The 20,255-nt window shown below is 59.2% G+C and overlaps 1 protein-coding gene across 2 annotated transcripts in view; it reads left to right on the forward strand.

The window, feature by feature from the left end:
• Nucleotides 1-20,255, forward strand: part of COL5A1 (collagen type V alpha 1 chain) — a 151,936-nt gene that overhangs the window by 115,548 nt on the left and 16,133 nt on the right. For both annotated transcript variants that reach the window (XM_055334639.1, XM_055334645.1), the window contains exons 38-62: nt 228-281; nt 996-1,103; nt 2,363-2,452; nt 2,547-2,600; nt 3,889-3,996; nt 6,043-6,150; nt 7,018-7,071; nt 7,976-8,029; nt 8,135-8,242; nt 9,140-9,193; nt 9,276-9,383; nt 10,475-10,528; nt 11,366-11,473; nt 12,083-12,136; nt 12,398-12,451; nt 13,624-13,677; nt 14,273-14,326; nt 15,040-15,147; nt 15,249-15,302; nt 15,389-15,442; nt 16,353-16,460; nt 18,058-18,111; nt 18,872-18,907; nt 19,280-19,333; nt 19,977-20,232. In XM_055334639.1, the coding sequence (XP_055190614.1) occupies nt 228-281; nt 996-1,103; nt 2,363-2,452; nt 2,547-2,600; nt 3,889-3,996; nt 6,043-6,150; nt 7,018-7,071; nt 7,976-8,029; nt 8,135-8,242; nt 9,140-9,193; nt 9,276-9,383; nt 10,475-10,528; nt 11,366-11,473; nt 12,083-12,136; nt 12,398-12,451; nt 13,624-13,677; nt 14,273-14,326; nt 15,040-15,147; nt 15,249-15,302; nt 15,389-15,442; nt 16,353-16,460; nt 18,058-18,111; nt 18,872-18,907; nt 19,280-19,333; nt 19,977-20,232 (2,002 nt within the window). The remainder of the gene's footprint in view (nt 1-227; nt 282-995; nt 1,104-2,362; nt 2,453-2,546; nt 2,601-3,888; nt 3,997-6,042; nt 6,151-7,017; nt 7,072-7,975; nt 8,030-8,134; nt 8,243-9,139; nt 9,194-9,275; nt 9,384-10,474; nt 10,529-11,365; nt 11,474-12,082; nt 12,137-12,397; nt 12,452-13,623; nt 13,678-14,272; nt 14,327-15,039; nt 15,148-15,248; nt 15,303-15,388; nt 15,443-16,352; nt 16,461-18,057; nt 18,112-18,871; nt 18,908-19,279; nt 19,334-19,976; nt 20,233-20,255) is intronic.

Here is a 20,255-nt window from a genome sequence, read left to right on the forward strand (position 1 = left end):
AAATATATTTCTCAGCACAAAAACACGGCGGCGGAAACCAGCTAGTGAAGCTAACTTGTCTGGCTTCATTATCTTCATGAAATTAATGCACAAACAGCAGGAGAGCTGGGCCCTCTGGAGTGAAGTCGGGAGCGTGTGCAATTTATTCGAGGACGTGGCGGGCGGTTGGGGCACAAGGCTTCTGATGGGAGCCACCCGGCCACCTCAGGCGCTGACTCTCTCCACAGGGGTTCCAAGGCAAGACCGGCCCCCCGGGACCCCCAGGCGTTGTCGGCCCTCAGGTGAGTGGCACCCCCCCCCCCATGTTTTACTGGCAGTTGGTGTTGTGTGCCCACGCAGGAACGGGAGGAAGGGGCCCCAGGATTGGGAAAGTGCAGGTGTAGCTCACAAAGAATCCTGAGCCCCACAAGCTTGTTGACATTCAGAGCTGAGCTTTGCATGGGGAACCAGATGGGGGAATGGGGGAACCGTCTGTTGAACCATCAGCGAGAACCAAGCAGGCAGAACCAACACGGCCCCTGGGCAGTTGGGGCGGGCTTCCTGGGCAGGGCCCCGCCGTACCTGTTCCTCCCTGCCCTCCTGCCCTCCTGCCCTGGGCTCTGGTCAGGGCCGGCCCCTGCTTTTCTGCAGAGCAGACTCGTGGCTTTGAGCAGCAAAACCGGGCAGCAAGCTTGCACCTAATGTAGTGGTAAATAAGATATTGACCCGCTGTGGCCATGGACTGGAGGCAATGTGGGCACACTGCTCACCTCTCAGGTGGCTATCTGGCCACCTTCCCTGCATGTGGCTCCACGTTACATCCTACCCCGTCCACTCTGCTCTTTTTTCTGACTCTTTATGGGAAGGAAGAGATTTGCAAAGCAGGATGAGGTTTGGTGAGCATGCAGTGGGCCCTGTGCCTCCCCGGCCCCGGCCGTCCCTGATTTGGGAAGAGAAAATTGCTTCCTGGCAAGTCTCTTATGAACTTTTGTGGCTGATACCGACTTTCCTCACAGGGTCCCACAGGAGAAACTGGTCCGATGGGCGAGCGTGGCCACCCTGGGCCCCCAGGCCCCCCCGGTGAACAGGGGCTCCCAGGCCTTGCTGGGAAAGAGGGGACAAAGGTGAGTTAGTTGGGCCTTCCGTGCCAGCCTGACTTCCCAACAGGGAGTTTTCTCCTGCTCTAAAATGATCGGAGTAAGTTTTCTCAGACAAATGCCCTTCATGCCAGTCTGCTGCCCAGACCGCAGACTCAGCCCCACTTTCGCCTGGTCTGAAGGAGCACCTGAACTGACTTGCCACAGGGATGGAGGGTGACGGGGCTGGGGGTCAGCCCGTCCTGGGCCTTCTGCCCCTGGGGCCATGTCTCCCATCACCCAGCTTCCACATAACGTGCTCTGATACTTCATGTCTGAAGATAATTGAACAGAAAGTGACCCATTAAAAAGTTTCCCATAATAAGAGGCGTGAGTATAAATAATAAAAGTAGGAAGCGGATGCATTTCTGTCCTACCTCTTAGTGTGGATCCTGCCTTCCCTCTTTATTGCTCAGGGAGCCACCCCCCGAAGCCAGGGGGTCGTAATTCCCGTGTATTGGCTTGAAAATGGCGAGCCACCTCCCCTTGCAGCTTCTCAGTGAGGGACACAGCAGACCCAGCCCTTTGGATGAGCACACACATAAGAGTACCCCCACGATAATGAGAGAGAGCCAGTCAAGTAGAGTAGGGCAGTTGAAAAAATTGCACGCCTATGTAGGTGCACTGAAACACATGTGTGCCATATGCACGTGTGCATGAGTGTGCGATGTGTGTAGACGTAAACGAGCATGTATCCCAGTCACTGAGAGGCTCTCTGAGTTCGGGAAGGAGGCCGAGGGCGTGCTGGTTGGAGAGCCCCTCTACTCCCATGTTTGGCCCTGGAGAAAATTCTAGAAGATATCTGGAACAAGTATCCTGGGTGATAAGTCCGTTTGGAGTGATGCTGCCAATGTTCCTTTACCTGAGAAGTCACGAGAAGCCCCAAATTTATGAAACAGGTAGATGTGGAGGCAGATAGCCACCTGGCCCTCACCTCCCACTCAATTCACTGTGGCCCCAGAGAGATGAAGTCTGTCCCCAAGCCACATGCAGCGCCAGCCCCTGGAACGTGCCCCAGGCGTGAGCACAGGTGGTGTTTCTGTGTGTGGAGCTGCTGGTGAGGAAATCCAGTCACAACTCAGAAGTTCCTTCTGAAGCCGCTGCCCAGGCAGTCTAACCTGATCCCACTCTAACCTGATCCCAGAAAGATCTGGAAGGGGAAGCCCCGCCCAGTTCCCCACCCACCCTGGTCTCGGGCATTGCTTGGAAGGCATCACCTACAAGCTAATCTATGGCTCTGATTTCAGGGTGACCCAGGCCCCGCCGGCCTGCCTGGAAAAGATGGCCCTCCTGGGTTACGTGGCTTCCCCGGGGATCGAGGGCTCCCTGGTCCAGTGGTGAGTGAGGGGCCAGGCGGGGTCGGAGCTGGACACCGCCCAACCCGCGGGCCTCTCCCCATGGTGCCCCGACCTCATTCTCGTTGCTCTGCAGGGAGCACTTGGCCTGAAAGGCAGCGAAGGCCCCCCCGGCCCACCAGGCCCTGCGGTGAGTGCTATCAGTCGCACAGATGTTTTATCCCTTCCTCTTTCTCAAAACCTGGTCTGCAGACAAGACAGGGTGGCCCAAGGGCCAGGAGAGCATGCACGTCAGCCCTGCTCACTATGGGTCCCTGGGGGACAGTGGGCAGGGGCCCCGAGCTGGCAGCCAGGGTGACAACAAGCCAGGGGCATGACCCAAGGTCAGGTAGAGACATGGGTGTGGAGGGAGGGCCGCGTGGTCCTGTGGAGGAGCGGGGAGCATGCTGATGTGCTTAGCGTAGGTCTGGGCAGGGTTGTGGGGACTAAAGGTCTCTCTCACCCCTGAGCCTGGATTCGAGAGTCAGGTGACCTGCACGGCCTGGGCTGCCCATGCAAAGGTGAGCCGGCACAGGTGCAGGTCCATCCCCAGAGCCGAGGGTCAGAGGGCTTCCAGGGTGCTGCCTGCTAGCTGAATGGCCACCCCTCCAGCCTTCAGAGTCCAGCTATGCGAGGTCTGATGATGCAGTGTCCTCAGAGCCGCCTCTGTGGTCTGGGAGAGTGGGGAGCCGCGCGGGGGCTGTGCCGACAGACCCCTGTTCTTGGTCGACACCTGATGGAGATGTGACACCTGCTGTACTTTCCGTGGCCCTTCAGAGGGGGACCATCTCACAGCCCCAACTGCTTCGGGGATGTGGGGCTCTGGGAGCTGCCCTCCAGCCCCCGGCTGGGTCTGGGTGCAGGCCACAAATGGACCCCACCTGTCCCCAGTTGAGTCACGGAGCATTTCAGAGAGATGACAGTTGGGAAGCCAGGCCTTTCTTTGAAACGTTGCCCGTCTTTCCAATAGAGGCTGGCACAAGATGTGGCCTCCCTCTGTGCTGACCCTTGAATTAGGCCAGGTTCCCCCAACCAGCGGTACCCCAGGGGCAGCGCCTCCCCACCAAAACATACAGCACAGGGGAACAGGGCAGAGAGAGCCTTTTGTGGGCAGCAGATCCCACGGGGAAGTGTGGTGCCAGGCCCCAGAGTGGGAGCCCAGAGGGCAAGGATATCACCCCAGGCGAGCGCTTAAGGAGGCCGTGTTCTCAGACCTGGGGCAGGAGAGGCAGGCGTGTGCTTTGGCATTGCAGGAGGGGAGAAGCTGGGAGAAACCCAGAGCCTGAGCACTGGTCTGAGTAGTCTGTGCTGCCCAGGACCCTGGGAGCTACCAAGGGCTCTGGAGTGAGGGTCAGCGGTAGGACCTGGTAGCACTTTGGGAAATTGAATCCATGCATTCAGAGAGCCTCGGAAACAAACTGTTTTCTTGCCCACCCCAGGGATCTCCAGGGGAGAGAGGCCCAGCTGGTGCCGCTGGGCCCATCGGAATCCCAGGGAGACCTGGGCCCCAAGGACCTCCAGGGCCGGCTGGGGAAAAAGGAGCTCCTGTGAGTACTGGCTTGGGGGCTCAGGGGCCCTCCCCGCCTTAGCCCCCTCTGACCTGCCACTGGCAGTCGTGCCCCAGGGGTTTGTGGGATGGGGGAGGTGGGTGGAATGAGTGCTTGTCCCCCAGGAAAGCGTGTGTGTTCCCAGCATCCTCACTGAGGTCCAAGGGTCAGTTCCCAGTGTTGGCTTGCTTCTATCGGGGAATCATCTGAGCTGGAGGGGTGCTAGGGAGCATCTTGGCCGGGCACATGCACACGGAGGGAGGAACTGTGACTGTCCACACATGGCCTTGGTCTCGGTATGGGCTCTGGGTGCTGTGTGTGGACGGGTCTGTTGCCTGCTGTATACCCAGCTCGCCTAGCCGGCAGGAGCCAGGGTGGTCTTTGCGTGAGAAGGGTGGGTGTTTGGGGTGGGAGCCCCCTCCACTGGTCTAGGGGTGGGCATGGAGAAAAGATGGGCTGGGAGGCAAGTGCTGGGAGAAGCAGCTTCTTCTTGGACCCCCATAGCCACACTCTCAGTGACCATGAGTGTGGCCCAGTCACCCGTGGAGGCATCATGAGACCTCCCACCCCAGCCTTGGTGTCCATGGAGGAGATCAACAGGTCTCTTCTTGTCCAGACACCTCCTGGGAACCCGGTGGCTGCCCTCTGCCAAGCACTTTCCCTCAAATAACCGCAAAATGCCCCGACACACTTCTGCCTCGACCGTGTTGCAGGTTCAGCTTCCATCACACGGTTTTGCAAACTCCCACCTGCCCTGCATTCAAACAGCTGTGGAGACAAATTTCAGCTCCATCCTCCCTTTTGCATTCAGATGTCAGAAAGAGCGGAGTTCTAGGGGAGAGGGCAAACATGCACATAGATGATCTCTGACCGAGTCAGGGCACCCATGTGGATAAGTTCCTGTCGGAGAGACACAGTCTTCTCAAGGCTTGGTGGTTCATGGGTGGAAAGGGCCCGGCTGCCTTCCCTGGGCGGGAGCTCCCGCTGGAAACCGCCAGGAATTTGGTCAGTCTGCTATCGGCCATTCTAATGGCATCTAATCATTTCCACTGAGACCACTGGACATCAATCCAGCTGAATTTGGTGCCAGAAACCCACCTTCTGTGGGGCATTGGATACATAAAGCGCACACAGATTCGGGTGGAAACAGTTGGGTTTGTTGCTCCAAGAGACTAAACACTTGAGCAGAAACCTCTCAGAGTTGTACTGTGCACTTGAAAGCTGGTCATTCTCCCCGAATGGCTCGAGAGAGAGAGCAAGCCAGGTATCTAAGCAACCTGACCAGTAATGTCGGACCAGAGGATTCTGGGCACCTTACTTAGGGTAGACGTTTATATCTTACCCTAAGGCAGGAGCTAAGTGGAGGGGCAGGCAGTGAACCATGCAGGCAGGAAAGGATGAGCCAGGGTGCTGACATCCAAGTAGGTACCGGCCGCCCCAGATCCCGAGGCGGAGTGCACATTTCCTCTCCTGTGCCCCCTCCCCAATGCATACCCCCCTTGTTCTGTGCTCTCAGAGTGATCCCCAGACTGGCAAAACTGAGCAAAGCAAGAATAGGGAGGACGTTTGAGCTGGCCAGGGGCATTTTTAAGGGAAATGAGTCAAAATTACAAAAAAAGAGAGATGGGTGTGTGCATGCCTACTGGGCAGGGGGAGTTTGCAGAAAATTGAAAGGGTAGGAGCATTGGTGGAGGCCTGAGCTCAGGTCCTCCTGGCCGTTGGCATAGATGATCCCACACGCAGTCTCAGGAGTCCTGCTGGCTGGGCTGAATCCTGGCTCTACGTTTCACATGCTGTGACTCAGTTTCCTCATTTCCAAAAGAGGAGCCCTTTTTTGGATGGGCACAGATGAGATGCAGTGGTGCACTGGAAGCAGGTGGCATGGGGCTAGACTCTGAGCTGCCCTCTGCATAGCTGGCTGAAATCTGTTAGGACTGTGGCGAGGGTACTGACCCAAACAGCAGGCTCCTCCTCTCTGGGGCGACGAGCTGGTGGTGGGATGTTCCCATGACAAGCTGTGTTTGACCTGAGATCTCTTCCCTGTAGGGTGAGAAAGGTCCCCAAGGCCCAGCTGGCCGAGATGGCCTCCAGGGCCCTGTGGGGCTCCCCGGTCCAGCTGGCCCCGTGGGCCCCCCTGGAGAAGATGGAGATAAGGTAAGGAGGGTTCACACAGGTCCTCTCGCCTGTGGACAACGCACCGTGCTGGCAACTGGGTGACCCCTGTCTGCCCTGCACGCTCTGCGTGCACAATTTCAGTAAAGCCCACGGATCTGTGGTGACAGATGAGATCTCTGGTATGCCGGGGAGGGGGCGGGGGATACTTAGAAACTGCTTCCGTGCCCCCCTCCACCCCCCAAGCACTCTGCTGTTTGCCCAGGACATTGGCCGCTAGTGGCTGGGGCTAGGAGAAATCCTCCCTGCTCTCCAATGCTCGTAGCGGTTCCGAGTGCAGAGGCTGATGCAATGAGGTTTTAGTCTGTATCCATTTTTCAATGTCTCCCCTTGAATCATCCCAGCTCCCTCTCATGAAAAATGTGGCTGCAGGAGCTTATGTTTTATCTCTCATTGAGTAAAGACAGTGAAATTTAGCTCTTTGGTTTCACTTTCCATTTATGATGACTCTCCAGTGACATTTGCAATGTTGTCACCTGTACGCAGAGGACGCCGCCTCTTGGGGCAGGAGATGGCTCCGTGCAGCGGGCGCTGGAGGCTGTCGTGACCCCTCAGGAGCTCCATAGCTCCGCTGTTGGTTACTGTCCTGCTAGGCATGCCCCCGCTTGACAAAGTGCATATGTTCACCAGCACCGAGGTCCTATAGGGCATGAGATCAACGCCTTGCACCCCATTCACTGTTGCATTTGAAGGGAAATCTACCTAATTTATGGAAACATCTCTTCCTAGGAAAGTTCTTGGGCTGCCCCAGAGGGGAGATTAATCTCAATGTCTGAGAAAAATGAATTATGGGGAGCAGCTAACGTGCAGGCAGTTCAGGGCTAATGGACTGTCCTCCTCTTCCCACAGGGAGAGATCGGGGAGCCTGGACAGAAGGGCAGCAAGGGGGACAAAGGCGAGCAGGTACGGGCCACGCACTCACTGCTGGTGTTAATGCTGTTGTTGTCACACCCACCAACCATCCAAGCAGGACGCAACTACCGGGCTTCTGTGGGACTCGTGTGGGGGTGGCATGCACCTTTGAATTGATGCACATGTGTGTCCATATCTGAGGGGACCCCTCCTCATGGACAAGCAGAAGCACTTGCAAGTTTCCTAGAACAGAGCTGGGGGGGTGGGGGTGTCTTATCTGGAGGTTTGGGGTTCTGCAGGCCTGGGTCACAGCCACCCTGCGGTGCTCAGGCTATGAGTGCCCTGCTAGAGCAGTGCCTGGACCTGTCCACTCTGAAGTCCTGGTGTGTCCTTGGGGAAGGCCTGTCACCTGGTTGCTGGCCCCGTCCTTGTTGTGGTGACATGTGTCCGCTCTGCTGCATAGCTGGGCCTCTTCCCGGTGACCAGTGATCCTCTGTGCCAGGGGACCTGCTGCCCCCGGCTGGACACACTCCCCGGGGGCGGTGCTGCCCGGTACCCGCCTTGCCATTTTCTCTCAATCGCTCCATGTGCCAGCAGTGCACTGTGCATAGGGACACGTGGGGGCTGGTATGGCACTGCCAGGAGTGAGCTCTGGGATCATGAGTCCTGCATGTGTGAGCTGCCTGGTGTCCAGCCTTGTTTTTAAAACAGGGCCTGTGGGACCCCGATCCTGGGTGTGTGGTGGGAGCTAGGTGACACTCAGTGGCCATCCCCCGCCCCCGCTACCCGTGATGACCCGCGAGGGCCTGAATCCAGAGCCTGCAGGTAGCCTACAGCTGGCCACCCACATATGGGGGCTGACCGGGCCTCAGACTGTGGACCCCACACCAACCAACCCTCTCCCTCGGCCTCTGCTGCCATCTGAGAAGCAACCGTGTCTGTCTTTTCCCCACAGGGTCCTCCCGGGCCCACTGGTCCGCAGGGCCCCATCGGACAGCCTGGCCCCTCGGTGAGTACCTGCGCCCGGGACCCTTGGCCCATCCCCAGCCCCCCCACCCCGAGCCCGCGGGGTGCCCGCAGCTGCTCCTCACCCATGCCCCACTCTCTCCTGCAGGGAGCCGACGGCGAGCCAGGCCCTCGTGGGCAGCAGGGCCTCTTTGGGCAGAAAGGTGACGAAGGTCCGAGAGGTTTTCCTGGCCCCCCCGGGCCAGTGGGGCTGCAGGTACCTGCAGGTTTTGTGTGGTGGCAGTGGCTGGTCTACCTCACAGGCTTCCACCTCTATGGAGCCTGCCCCACTCTCCCCTTCCTGTTCCCTCCTCTCCCCTCCCGTCCTGACATCATGAGCATGGGGAATCTAAGACTAAGCTTTGGGGGCCTCCCAGGGCTTCCTCAGGAATCAGAAGCAATGCAAGTTCCCATGATTGCAGATGTGTCCATACGTGTGTCTCTTACCCAGCAGTACCTATCTCCGAGCTCCCCATAGAGATGCAGGAAGTGATTGACCAGTTGTAAACCTGTAAAAGGAAACTGCCTGCCCAGGAAGGGTGTGTCCTGCCCAGGAAGGGTGGCTTTGAACGCTCGGGCACATTTCATCTCCCTGCCTTTCTACACGTGTGTTCATGCGCTCGTGTGCACATGTGTGGTTTTGTTTGGCTTTTGCAAAACCTGAATCTGGCTGTGTGTACAGAAAGTTTGTGCAGCTTCTCCCATTCCCCTTTACGAGTTGTGTTCAGTGTTAGTAAATATTCTTTGGACGTGTCCCTTTTTATTTATTTTTCCAAGACATGATTTTTAGTCACCGCATAGCGTGCCAGCATATGGTGGTGACATAATTTATTCAGACATTTCCCTGCTGTTGGCTCATTAGGTTTTACTGTTTAATGGGACACTGCAGCAAGCGCCTTGGTCCATAAATCTCCAAATACTCTCTAATGATTTCCTTGGGCTGGTTCTGAGACTTGGCATCATGGGGGTATCCTCATTTGGCTGGACACTTAGAAGCACATTCGGAGGCTCTTAGGCGCTTGCTTGGCACCGTGGTGGGGAGACCACGAAAGCCATGTGGGGACTGGGGTGGTGTGGTGCTGACCCACTAAGTCTCTGCTGTGTTCCTGCCCAGGGTCTGCCAGGACCTCCCGGAGAGAAGGGCGAGACTGGGGACGTGGGCCAGATGGTAAGTGTCACCAGGACGCACCGACTTCCATTTTGGCCATGGTTGGCATTTTGTCTGTGCTCAATGGTTCTTCTTCCCCTAGGGTCCCCCAGGTCCCCCCGGCCCCCGAGGACCCTCTGGAGCTCCAGGTGCAGATGGGCCACAAGGGCCTCCGGGTGGAATTGGCAACCCCGGTGCCGTGGGAGAGAAGGTGACTCCTGGCCCCTTGCCGTTGCAGTGTCTGATGTGCGAGTGTGTGTGTGTGTGTGTGTGTGTGTGTGTGTGTGTGTGTGTCCAGCTGTGGATACAGAGACCCGCAGGGTGTTGCTGGGCTGTTCCTGTCGAGTGCACTTTGACACTTAGCAGATCTGCATGGTGGAGGTGGGAGTTCTGACCCCTGCCCACCGTGGCCTTTGCAGAATCTCCCAGCCATACACCCAACCAGCAGAACTGGCCCTGCCCCTTCTCCATGACCTGGCTGATGGGTCTACTTCATCCCTGGAAGTACTGGGGTGGCTCCATTGACCGTTCCCCTCATGGTCAATTTCGTCCTCTCAAAGTCTAGGGTCCCCATATGATCTGATTCATTCTAGGGTGTGGGTCCTGGGGATGCCTCCAAGAGCATGGCGGGCTTCTGTGTGCGCACATGTGTGTGCATGCCTGTACATGCATGTGTGCGGTGGGCAGGCCTCCACTGCAGTGCCTGTGAGCATGACCCTACCTCCTTGGGATAAGAGGAATGAAACCAATGTGCTTCCATTCACTGGCATTCCCTGTACACAGTTTTCACAGCTTTCTGACGTCAGCCTGTTAAATTGGAAGAAGTCCTCCATGGCTGGTCATTTTTTATGACATGAGAATTACAGACAAATGTATCCTGCTACCACCATAGATTAATGATGCCCTGCTTCTTCTCAGAGGTGTCCTCCTTTTGGGGCTCCTGCCTCCGCCCGGCAGCCCAGTACCCTCTGCTCTCTGTGTCTGCCTGGCCCGTCCCTCCTGTGTGGTCCTCCCAGCCCTCCCACTGGCTTCTCGTGATTGTCCCCCATAACTTGCTCAGAGCACCATCCATGACATTCCGTGTACTGTGGTCACCTCCTTCGTGTGACCATCACAGCCCGCTGGCATCACTTACCCTGATGTGGATGTGACATGGAGCCCCAGGGGCTGTCAGAGTGCAGTGGATGCTCTCATCCTGGGCTCCCCACCTCTAGGGCCCGACGGCAGGAGGATTTGCTAAGTGCTTGGAGCTTGGGCCACTGATCTCCACGCCGCCATAACAATGTCATGTTTCCTCCTTAGGGTGAACCTGGTGAAGCTGGAGAGCCTGGCCTGCCTGGAGAGGGGGGCCCCCCGGTGAGTGGGCTCACAGGGCGGGAGGTCACCACCATGGACCTCTATAGGGTGGGAAGCACACACTCTGCCTCAGTTTTCTCATCCATGAGATGGGAGCCACGGCTCCCCTCATGCTTAACTCATGGAGTTACTGTAACAAGAGGGAGTGAGATGGGGAGTGAGCAAGTGTGTGTCTGTGTGTGCACACATTTGAGCCTGTGTGCAAGTGTGAGTGTATACGTGTGCAAGCATGCCTGCGTGTGTGAATGCATGCATGTGTGCAAGTACAAGTGTGTGCATGTGTGTATGTGAGCATGCCTATGTGTATGTGCACACACATTTACACATGCACGCAGGTGTGAGTGCCATGAGCACCCATGAGCCAAGACTGTGAGTTGCTCTGCTGTCTGTGGTGTTCCAGACCTGCTCCTGGGCTGCCATGATGTGGAGGCATTGTCCCCTCATCAGCCCAGACCTGGAGTATCCTGACCTTTGCAGGTCAGAAGGGCCCAGGAAGTATGACTCGTGGACAGAGGTCTCCTAGGCCTCTAGCTGCTCCCTCCACCTGCAAACTGGGGAGTGGCCAGGTGGCCTGAGTCCCCGCAGCCCCTCCCACCTAGAAGTTGAGTGTTGTCTCCGAAGGCCCTGTAAGCCAGTGGGCTCCTCAGGCCTGCCTCGTGGTGCCGGCTGGGCCAGACCACATGGGGAGCTGCTGAGGACCGGGGAGCACGAGTACCTGCCAGTCCCCACCTGGCCAAGCCTGTGGCCTCATCAGAGCATGCACTATCCCATGCATGCCAATGAGGGGGCACACTGGAGGCCTGCTCTGAGGACATTGACATTGGCCTTTCCCTCCAGGGACCCAAAGGAGAAAGGGGTGAGAAGGGCGAGTCGGGCCCTTCTGGTGCAGCTGGACCCCCTGGACCCAAAGGCCCTCCTGGGGACGATGGTCCTAAAGGCAGCCCCGTGAGTAGCTCTGAGATGCGCCAGCACCGTGAAACTCTGGGGGGTCTGTGTTGGGTTATTCTCACTCCCACTGGCCGTGCACTAAAGCCTTCTGACTGTTATGGGGCTTGGAGTAACGTCTCTAAAGTTTAGAGGTTTTCATATCAGCTGCCAAGCCAGAGCCGTGAGGGTAGGATGTGTGGGGTGTGAGGCTTTGGGGGCTCCTGTGAGGACCCCGGGAGCTTGCTGAGATGCACTGTGTGAACGGCGGCCTCTCTGGATGCCGCCTTCCCATGGCCTGCCTTGGCTTGGCCCTGGGAGGAGGTTCTACGTGGCACGTTCTAGAAGCCTACAGGTCTAAGCTCCGGCTCAGCCTGAAGCTCTGGGAGCAGGAGTGGGCATGGCACCTGTCCTCCGCGTGCCTTGAGAGTGGAGCACTGAGCCCGTCTGGCTTGGTGTGGTGTGGCTGGGATGGCACGGTGCTCTCCAGAGGGCTTCTGGGCCATCGGGTGCCCACCTGGTGTCAGAACCAGGAGTGTTGTAGAGGCTGGGTGAGGCAGGCGTGTAGGGGTGCGGCAGCAGCAGCTCCATTGCTGAGGGCCCAGATGTGCCTGTTTTTGTTTCTTTCAGGGCCCTGTTGGTTTCCCTGGAGATCCTGGTCCCCCTGGAGAGCCTGGACCCGCGGTAGGTGTCCTGGGCTGCTGAGCCCCAAACCCCCAGGCCCTTCACCTGCCTTTGCCAGCCCTGATTCTTTCTGGTTGTCTTCTATGAATTCTCTTTGGGGCCCAGTGCTTTCCCAAATGGCACCCGTGGTGGTCAGGTGGAGAGAGTGTGTTCCCACAGCGTTGACTTGGATTCTGGGGCAGGAACTAGGGACATGGTGGGCGTTGGCGTGTGACTCAGGTGCCAGCAGGAGGCAGAAGGAACTCGGTTTTGTTCCCACAGGGTCAAGATGGCCCCCCTGGTGACAAAGGGGACGACGGTGAGGCCGGACAAACGGTGAGTCCACTCATGACTTCCAGGGATCCCACACGGCTTCTTGCTGGAAGGTGTCGGGCACTCTTGGGGTTTGCAACTTGCTTTGTTCATTTCTTAGAAAAACCCAAGCCCTGTAAGCTTGTAGGATCGATTCTGAATAGTGACAGGACCATGAGCTCCCTGCACTGTTAGAGGCCAGGGACAGGTGTACCAGTGGTTCAGGACTCACCGCCACGGAGTCTGTGACTGCCCAAGCCTACCATGAAGGTCAGGCCTTATTCCTGCCTGATCAGGCCAGTGCCCTCCTCCAAAGGGCTCCGCCCAGGCCAACCCTTGGGCTGAGATCACACCAGGCCTTACCTCTCGCACCCGACACTGAGTTTCTGCGACATTGCTCACTCTGCACCAGCCGGGTAGACAGCTGCTGGAGGTTTCCTGCCCTCAGGCCCTGGCTGGTGTCACTGGTGTTAGATGAGCAGAAGCAAAGAAAGCTCAAGGGCCCAGCTCTGAGGCCAAGTCCCCTGAAAGATGCCCGAGGACCCCGGCCCCCTGGCCCGTGACTTGGGATGACCCTCATCCTCCTCGTGCCTCAGGTCCCCTTCTGTAGAAGGGGGTGTCTGCAGGAGGTGGTGTGGAGGGAGCCAGCTCCCCGCATAGCCAACATAATGGCTATGTGCTGGGAAAGTGCTCTTTGAAAATGTGACAGCATGGGGGGCCCATGACTCATTTGGGTAAGCGTCCATCTCTCGGTTTCAGCTCAGGTGTGATCTCAGGGTTCTGGGTTCAAACCTCGCGTCGGGCTCCACACTCAATGAGGAGCCTGCTGGAGATGCTCCCTCTGCCCTGACCCCTACGCATGCACGCATTCTCACATGCCCCTCTCTCAAATAAATAAATAGATCTTTAAAAAAATAAAATAAAACGTGGCAGCACCGGTACTGTGAGCCAGGACTCCCCACACTGCCCCACAGCCGCGTTGAGGGCAGAGGTCAGGTACAGGATGATTTCACCTGGGACTTCTTGCGGCAGTAGCTCCCCCCCGACCTGGGACAAGAGAGACAGCCTCAGCGCTGGCCCAGGACAGTACACGGGGGGAACTGTGTGTTTGGTCAGCCTCACGCCAGCGCAGACCTGCCGTGCTGCTGTCTGACCTGCCCTAATTCCTGAATTCTGTGTTCTTTCCCCGACACCAGGGATCTCCAGGCCCCACTGGCGAACCAGGACCGTCTGGGCCTCCAGGAAAAAGGGTAAATGATCCTGCTCGCTGCCCTTGGCCACCCGGCCCTCGTCAGCCCCGCAAGCTCTGGGTGGCCCTGGTAGGGAAGACGCTGCCGTCTGTGGTGTGGGCTCCAGCCTTGCCACATCCTCAGACCCCACACCCGCCAGGTCCATGTCCCCCTGCATGGAGGCGAGGCCAAGATGCCATCAGTAATTCCCATTGTGGGGAAAAGACACCTACAGAGCCGGAAAACGCCTCGCCCTCCGGCTCACACCTTTCCTGAAAATCAGAACCAAAGGGCCGAATGGTGCTTTTCTGTGTGTTGAATTCTTAGCCTTTGCCAGTGCTGCAGTGCAGTGGCCTGTGTGGCATGTGACCAGGAGAGGGGCCCCAGCACTTGGACTAACCCGGAGGTCCTTCCCAGGGCTGGGGTCCCTGAGACTCGCTCTGAGGGCCTGGTCCTTCCTGGCCAGGGGCCTGGGAGCCCCCTCCCCATGCTTCAGGCCCTCCATGTCCTCCCTGCCTGCCCCTCCAGCCTGGGCCTCTTCTCCTCCCGACACTGAGCTCATCGCTCTGGCGTCTGCAAGCAGCTCCTCACGTGTTTTTCCCTTGCTCTGTTCCAGGGTCCCCCAGGCCCCGCAGGCCCCGAAGGCAGACAGGGAGAGAAGGGAGCCAAGGTAACGTGCTTCCCTGCCCAGCTGTGACTGCGGAGCTTCCGGAAGACCGGCTTGCATGTTGGCCGGGTTGGGTGGGAAGCGGAGATGTGTGCATATAGGAGAGCGACAGAGGCAGCAGGGAGCAGGAGGCGGCTCAGGGGGAGGCCCGGCTCTCACTGCAAACCAGGAGGGCGGCAGCTGGCATGCCCCAGGGTGCACAGGCTGTCAATCCCTCCAGCCTGAGGGTGGGGAATGGGTGCTAGTGCACTCAACCTGGCCGCACTGCCCCCGAGCCGTGCCCACTGCCCCCGAGCCGTGCCCACTGAGGGGCCCGTGTCTTGCGGCTGGCTTGCAGCCTGGTGCCTGGGGCCCTCGAGGGACTGCTCCCTGTGATGCTGCTGCCCCTGCCTGCCTCCTGGAGCCATCCCATCGGGAGCAGAGGCAATGGCAGGAGCCGTCCAGCCCCACGCCAGCCCAGGAATGGTGGCCGTGTCCACCGTGAGTGCAGGCCTGGCCGGAACAGCTGAGATTGCCAGAGACTGGGGAGCTCAGCTGGCTGAGGAAATTAGAGGGATGGAGAATTGGTCAGGACAACTCCCATAAAGAATGTGGAGAATTTGGAGCCATCTCAGTGATCTGGGGGCATCTGGGGCTCTCTGAGCAGTGGTCCTGGGCCAGAGTGGTCCTGGGCCAGAGTGATCTGGCCTCTAGCATCTGTGTCCTTGCACCTACAGGGGGAAGCCGGCTTGGAAGGCCCTCCTGGGAAGACTGGCCCCATTGGCCCCCAGGGGGCCCCTGGGAAGCCTGGGCCTGATGGCCTGCGAGGGATCCCAGGCCCTGTGGTGAGTGGATGGGGGCCAGGGAGTGGGGCAGCTGCAGGGGAGGGGCGTGGGCACAGGGATGGGCCCTGTGGAGCTCCTGCTGAGGGCCTGTTGTGTTTCAGGGTGAGCAAGGTCTCCCGGGCTCCCCAGGCCCCGACGGCCCACCTGGCCCCATGGTGAGTGATGACCCCAAGGGGCTCCAGGCAGTGGTGGAGGGTGGAGTTGGGGAGGAGAACTCTGATCCCTCTGCCCCCTCCTGCAGGGACCCCCAGGACTCCCTGGCCTCAAAGGAGATTCTGGCCCCAAAGGGGAAAAGGTAAGATGGGACTCAGGGGCCTCTGAGGCTGTAGCTTGGGGCCCCTCAAACACGTGGGATATCAAACTATCAGCCACTCATCTGGCAGATGCAGGCTGGGGACGGGTCCTGGGAGGCTGGGAAACCCAACCGGCCTGTGCTGTGAGGGACCCTGGAGGCCCGTGTGGAGGTCCCGGTGGAGGGGTGTCCAGGGTCTGAGGAGTGGACGGCAGTCCAGAATGCCTCCCACAGGGAGAGGGCCGAGACCACCCAGCACGGCAAAGCCTGTTTGCTTTCTCTAGTTGAGGTGTTTTTTTCTGCTCAAGCCGATTAATTCACAAATGTAAAGCACACACACAAACCAGACAGTTGCATCTGAAGGACTGGGGACTCTTTCTTTTCTAGCCCATGCCTGTCACCACTGAGCCTGTGAAGTAAGAAAGCTGGAAAAAAACCCTTCTAGAGCCTTTCTATGGGCTCATGTAAAACGAACACATGGAAACTTATGTAGAGAGTTCTTATTGCCTCCCCCAAAAAGTCCACAAGAAATTATTATAGTACCTCTAATCCTCTGTAACTTCACTGAAGTCTGTGGATGTTTCTGTGCACACATTGGCTGTACAAAAACCAGATGTTGCATATGAGACCCATGCAAACGTCACTCAGGAAAACACCCTGTTACCACTTTGGTCTGTGTCTGGGTTTGTGTCTTTCTGCCTCTTTGGCTAGGACATCTACAGAAGGCCAGCTGTGTCACACCTGCTGTCTTGTCACTTGGCCTGCCTGTCAGCTGGGTCCTCTGCCAGGACATGTGGCTGGTGACCCCGTGGCTTCCCTTGTCAGGGACCCCTTCCATGTCCAGCCAGCACACGAGGTTGGCGGTGAGGCACAGCCACAGTGAGTGCCCCTTCCTGCCTTTATTCGTCAACAGGGTCATCCAGGCTTGATCGGACTCATCGGACCTCCGGGTGAACAGGGTGAAAAAGGTGACCGTGGTCTCCCTGGCCCCCAGGGCTCCTCTGGCCCCAAGGGAGAACAGGTGCGTGAAGAGGTGCCCCCACCACACCCCAGCGCGGCTCCTCAGTGGGTGGTGAGAAGCATCTGAGGACCTGGCCTTGGGCCAGTTAGACCCGGAAGGATGTCCTCACGTCTACCATACCTGGATGGGAATGGCAGAGGGGACGACTCGCCCAGGGCACAGGGGGCTGGGATGCAAGTGTGGCCCTGACTGGCTGCCAGCCTCTTGCTCCCTCAGCAGTTCACCTGATGGCCAAGCGAGGGCCTCTTACCCAGCTGACTGCCCAGGTCACTGGTGAGGCCCAACCGTGTGTGCCAGGTACGCAGGGCAGCACCTGCTCCCTGACCACGATGGGCACGCCTGGCCCCAGACCTACCCAGCACTGCAAACCCTAGCCAGAGGGTTCGTCCCTGCCCTACGCAGCCAGCCACTGAAGTGACTCTGTGGTCAGGGTCAGGGCCACGTGTGCCGTGGAGGCAGGCGAGGGCATGTGGCAGGCCTACCGCGTCTGTGCCCTTCCCCACGTGAGGGCAGCATCCCAGGTACAGGTCACTGCTTCCCAAGGTGTGCAAGGCCCTTGACTCCGCCCCCCTTGGCCCACACCTGACCTGCAAGGGGATGGGACTCATGGGGCAGAGCCAGGGAGGCAGGGGATGAAGTAGGACCCCCACTGGGCCCCTGATGGTTGTAGGATGGTGTCCTTGGGAGCCCTGCTTCATCCACCACTGCACTGCTCTCCACATGGCACTGACCATCTCTCCTAAGTAGTGCAGTCCAGGGCCTGGTAGCCTGGTGACCTCGAGAATTAAGAAGATGTCCGGGGCTCCACCACCAGAGCACCTGTCCGTGCCCTCACCACCATCCCTGCAGGGAGGTGCCTGCTTGAGAATCTCTCGGATTCTGACCATGATGAGCTGCCCCAGTTTCTCTGGGGTAGGGGTGGGGGGTGCAGGGTGGGGGTCACTCGCTCTCAGCCTCCCTCTGCCCCCCCTGTCACTTAAGCCCCAGTGGGAAGGTTGTGTGGAATCGGGGTTCCAGGTGAAATGAGCTTAGGGCACCCTTCCACAGCAGGGTGCTTGGTGCTAAAGCTAGGGAGTCTCTGGTGCATGGGCTGGCTGGGCCTGTGTGGACCGAGCGAGGGTCTGCTCAGAGGCTGTGAGCTCCGTGTGGGGCAGAGCATGTGGAGAGGCTGGGCAGGGTGGGCTGCACACACAGGGCCTTAGCACCCTGTTGCCCTTGCCGCCAGGGCCCGTGCAGGGGTGAGGGAGGCGGGGGGTGGGGTGGTCCCAAGCTGGGCGCTGGGCGTGGAGCTTCTGTATTTCAAATCAGGATGTTAGAGGGGATGATGGCAGAAGTCCCCTCCCCGTGGCCCTGGAGACGCCAGATTCCCAGCCTGACCCAGGCAGCCAGGCAGGGGTGCTCAGTGTCCTGGCGCACGTTTGGGCCCCAGCAGGTCCTGCAAGGAGAGATGGCTCCCCATCGAGGCAGCCGGCCCCTCATCGGAGGGTGTCTGCTCGGGGAAAGACCACGTCACCGGAGAGCCGGGGCACTCGGCAGGCATGTGCGTCTGTGACCCTCCCCGTATGATGCTCCAACTATGTTTTCTGCTCCTTTTCAGGGCATCACTGGTCCTTCGGGCCCGATCGGCCCCCCCGGCCCTCCCGGCTTGCCGGTGTGTATCTGGGAGGGGTGGGTGGCTCCGGGTCACACTGGGGAGGCAGGCGAGCCCAGGCTGTGGGCCTCGGCGTGGTGGGAAGGTTATGGGATGGTCAGGAGCACCCGGGTTGGGGCCCAGCACCGAGGGGATGCTGGGCCCAGGGTGGGTTTGCCCATCACCTCCACATCAGGGCCCTGGGTGACAGAAGCTAGGAAGAGGCGTCTCTGGGCCCTGGTTTCAGGAGAGGAGGCAGGCATTTCAGGGATCAGGGATATGCTGGGCCAGGTGAGGAGAGTTGTCCCCATGAGCCTGTAGGATGGCCTGGCCTAGACAAGGGGGGCTGGGGACCATCCATAGGGCAGCCCCCATGTTGCTGGGCCACCCAGCTCCAGAGCCGTCCCCCAGGGCCAGGAGCCTCCACTTGCCCCTCCTGGACCTGGGCCTGGGTCTGCGAGGCCAAGGTGAGGCCATGAGACCCGAGACCCTGCTCTCCTGACTCTCGAGGCCTAACCGGCTTCCCTACTGCGGTGGGGGTGGGGGTCAAGATGACTGGGGTCGGATGGGACAGGACCCTTCTCTGCCTCCCTGTGGCTGAGCGCCAGTCATACCCCCTACCCTGTCAAGCAGGTGCAAGCATGGACTCCTAAGAAAGGGGGCTTGGGTGCAGGCTGGAGGTGAAGAGCCAGCCAGGCCTGAGCAGGAGCGTGGGGTGGGGTGGGCACCCGGAGGTGAAGGGCTGCCTGCACACTGATGCTCTGTCCCTTACTCTCTGCAGGGTCCTCCTGGGCCAAAAGGTGCTAAGGGCTCCTCGGTAAGTGGTGTGCACCCCTGATGGCCCCTCTGCCCTGGATGACAGCCACCCTGGGTCCCCTTTGCCCCCTTGACCGGCGGTGGCACCATCTTCATGCTTCTCCAGTGCCAACCGTCCTGAGCCCATCCCCAGCCACGGTTGCTGCAGACACTCTCACCTTAGCAGGATGGTGCCCCTGAGGTTTCCATATGGGCCATCAGTCTCTCGCATCTGCGCCTGGGGATGGGAGGGTCCCTGCCATCCTCCCCCTGGCGCAGTAGACTTGGCCCCTCGCCGTGTCTGTGCAGGCGTTGGGGGATCATCCTAGAGTACAAAGCAGGTTTAAGTCACATCAGACCTCTGTAATCAAGGTCGGTTCCCTCTTTCTCCCAGGGTCCCACTGGCCCGAAGGGTGAGGCTGGCCACCCAGGACCCCCTGGCCCACCGGTGAGTAGCCTTCAAAGACTTGAAAGTGGGACTGGTGGCTCTCCTGGTGCTGAGGCAGTCATGGGAGCATTGTGTGTGCTATATACCTTCCAGGACTTTGCGGAGGGTGTCCAGATGCCTCTCCCTGGGAGGCCTGGTTGGCCACAGTGTGGGGGGAGAGTGCACGTGGGGGTATCTGTGTGCATGGGCACCTGTGTGGGTGTGACAGTGGGCAGCACCCACCAAGGCCCCCAGCAGTTGGGCAGGGGCCATGGTGAGCCAGATTGCAGGGCACGCTCACTCCATGCATCCCCCCATTTGAGTGAGCAGCCTCTCGATGCCTATCTCCATCCTTGGCTTGGGCTCCTACACCCACAGGCATTTGTGTGGCGCCACCGTACACAGCCCTAGGCTGGGCTGCAGGGGCGAGTGGAGAGCTAGTTGCTTTGAGTCCAGCTGAGGCTAGAACCCCAGGCCACGGCCGGGAGGAGGGGGCTGTGCGTGTAGGTGAGGCCCAGCAGCAGGGACAGGTGTGCAGTGCTCAGGAGCAGCAGAGAGAGAGGAGAAGCATGCTGAGGGGGACAGGTGTCTGCAACCAGAACGTGGGGCTCCAGCTGCCTGGGCACTGCTCCCACCAACACCCACCGGGTCCTTCCACACACAGGGTCCCCCTGGCGAGGTCATCCAGCCCCTGCCAATCCAGGCATCCAGGACCCGGCGGAACATTGATGCCAGCCAGCTGCTGGATGACGGGGCCGGCGAGAGCTATGTGGACTACGCGGACGGCATGGAGGAAATCTTCGGCTCGCTCAACTCCCTGAAGCTGGAGATAGAGCAGATGAAGCGGCCTCTGGGCACGCAGCAGAACCCCGCCCGCACCTGCAAGGACCTGCAGCTCTGTCACCCCGACTTCCCAGACGGTAGGGGTGGCCGCATGCGGGGC

Source organism: Nyctereutes procyonoides, unplaced genomic scaffold (genome assembly GCF_905146905.1).
Source record: "Nyctereutes procyonoides isolate TBG_1078 unplaced genomic scaffold, NYPRO_anot_genome, whole genome shotgun sequence".
Classification (NCBI taxonomy): Eukaryota; Metazoa; Chordata; class Mammalia; order Carnivora; family Canidae; genus Nyctereutes; species Nyctereutes procyonoides.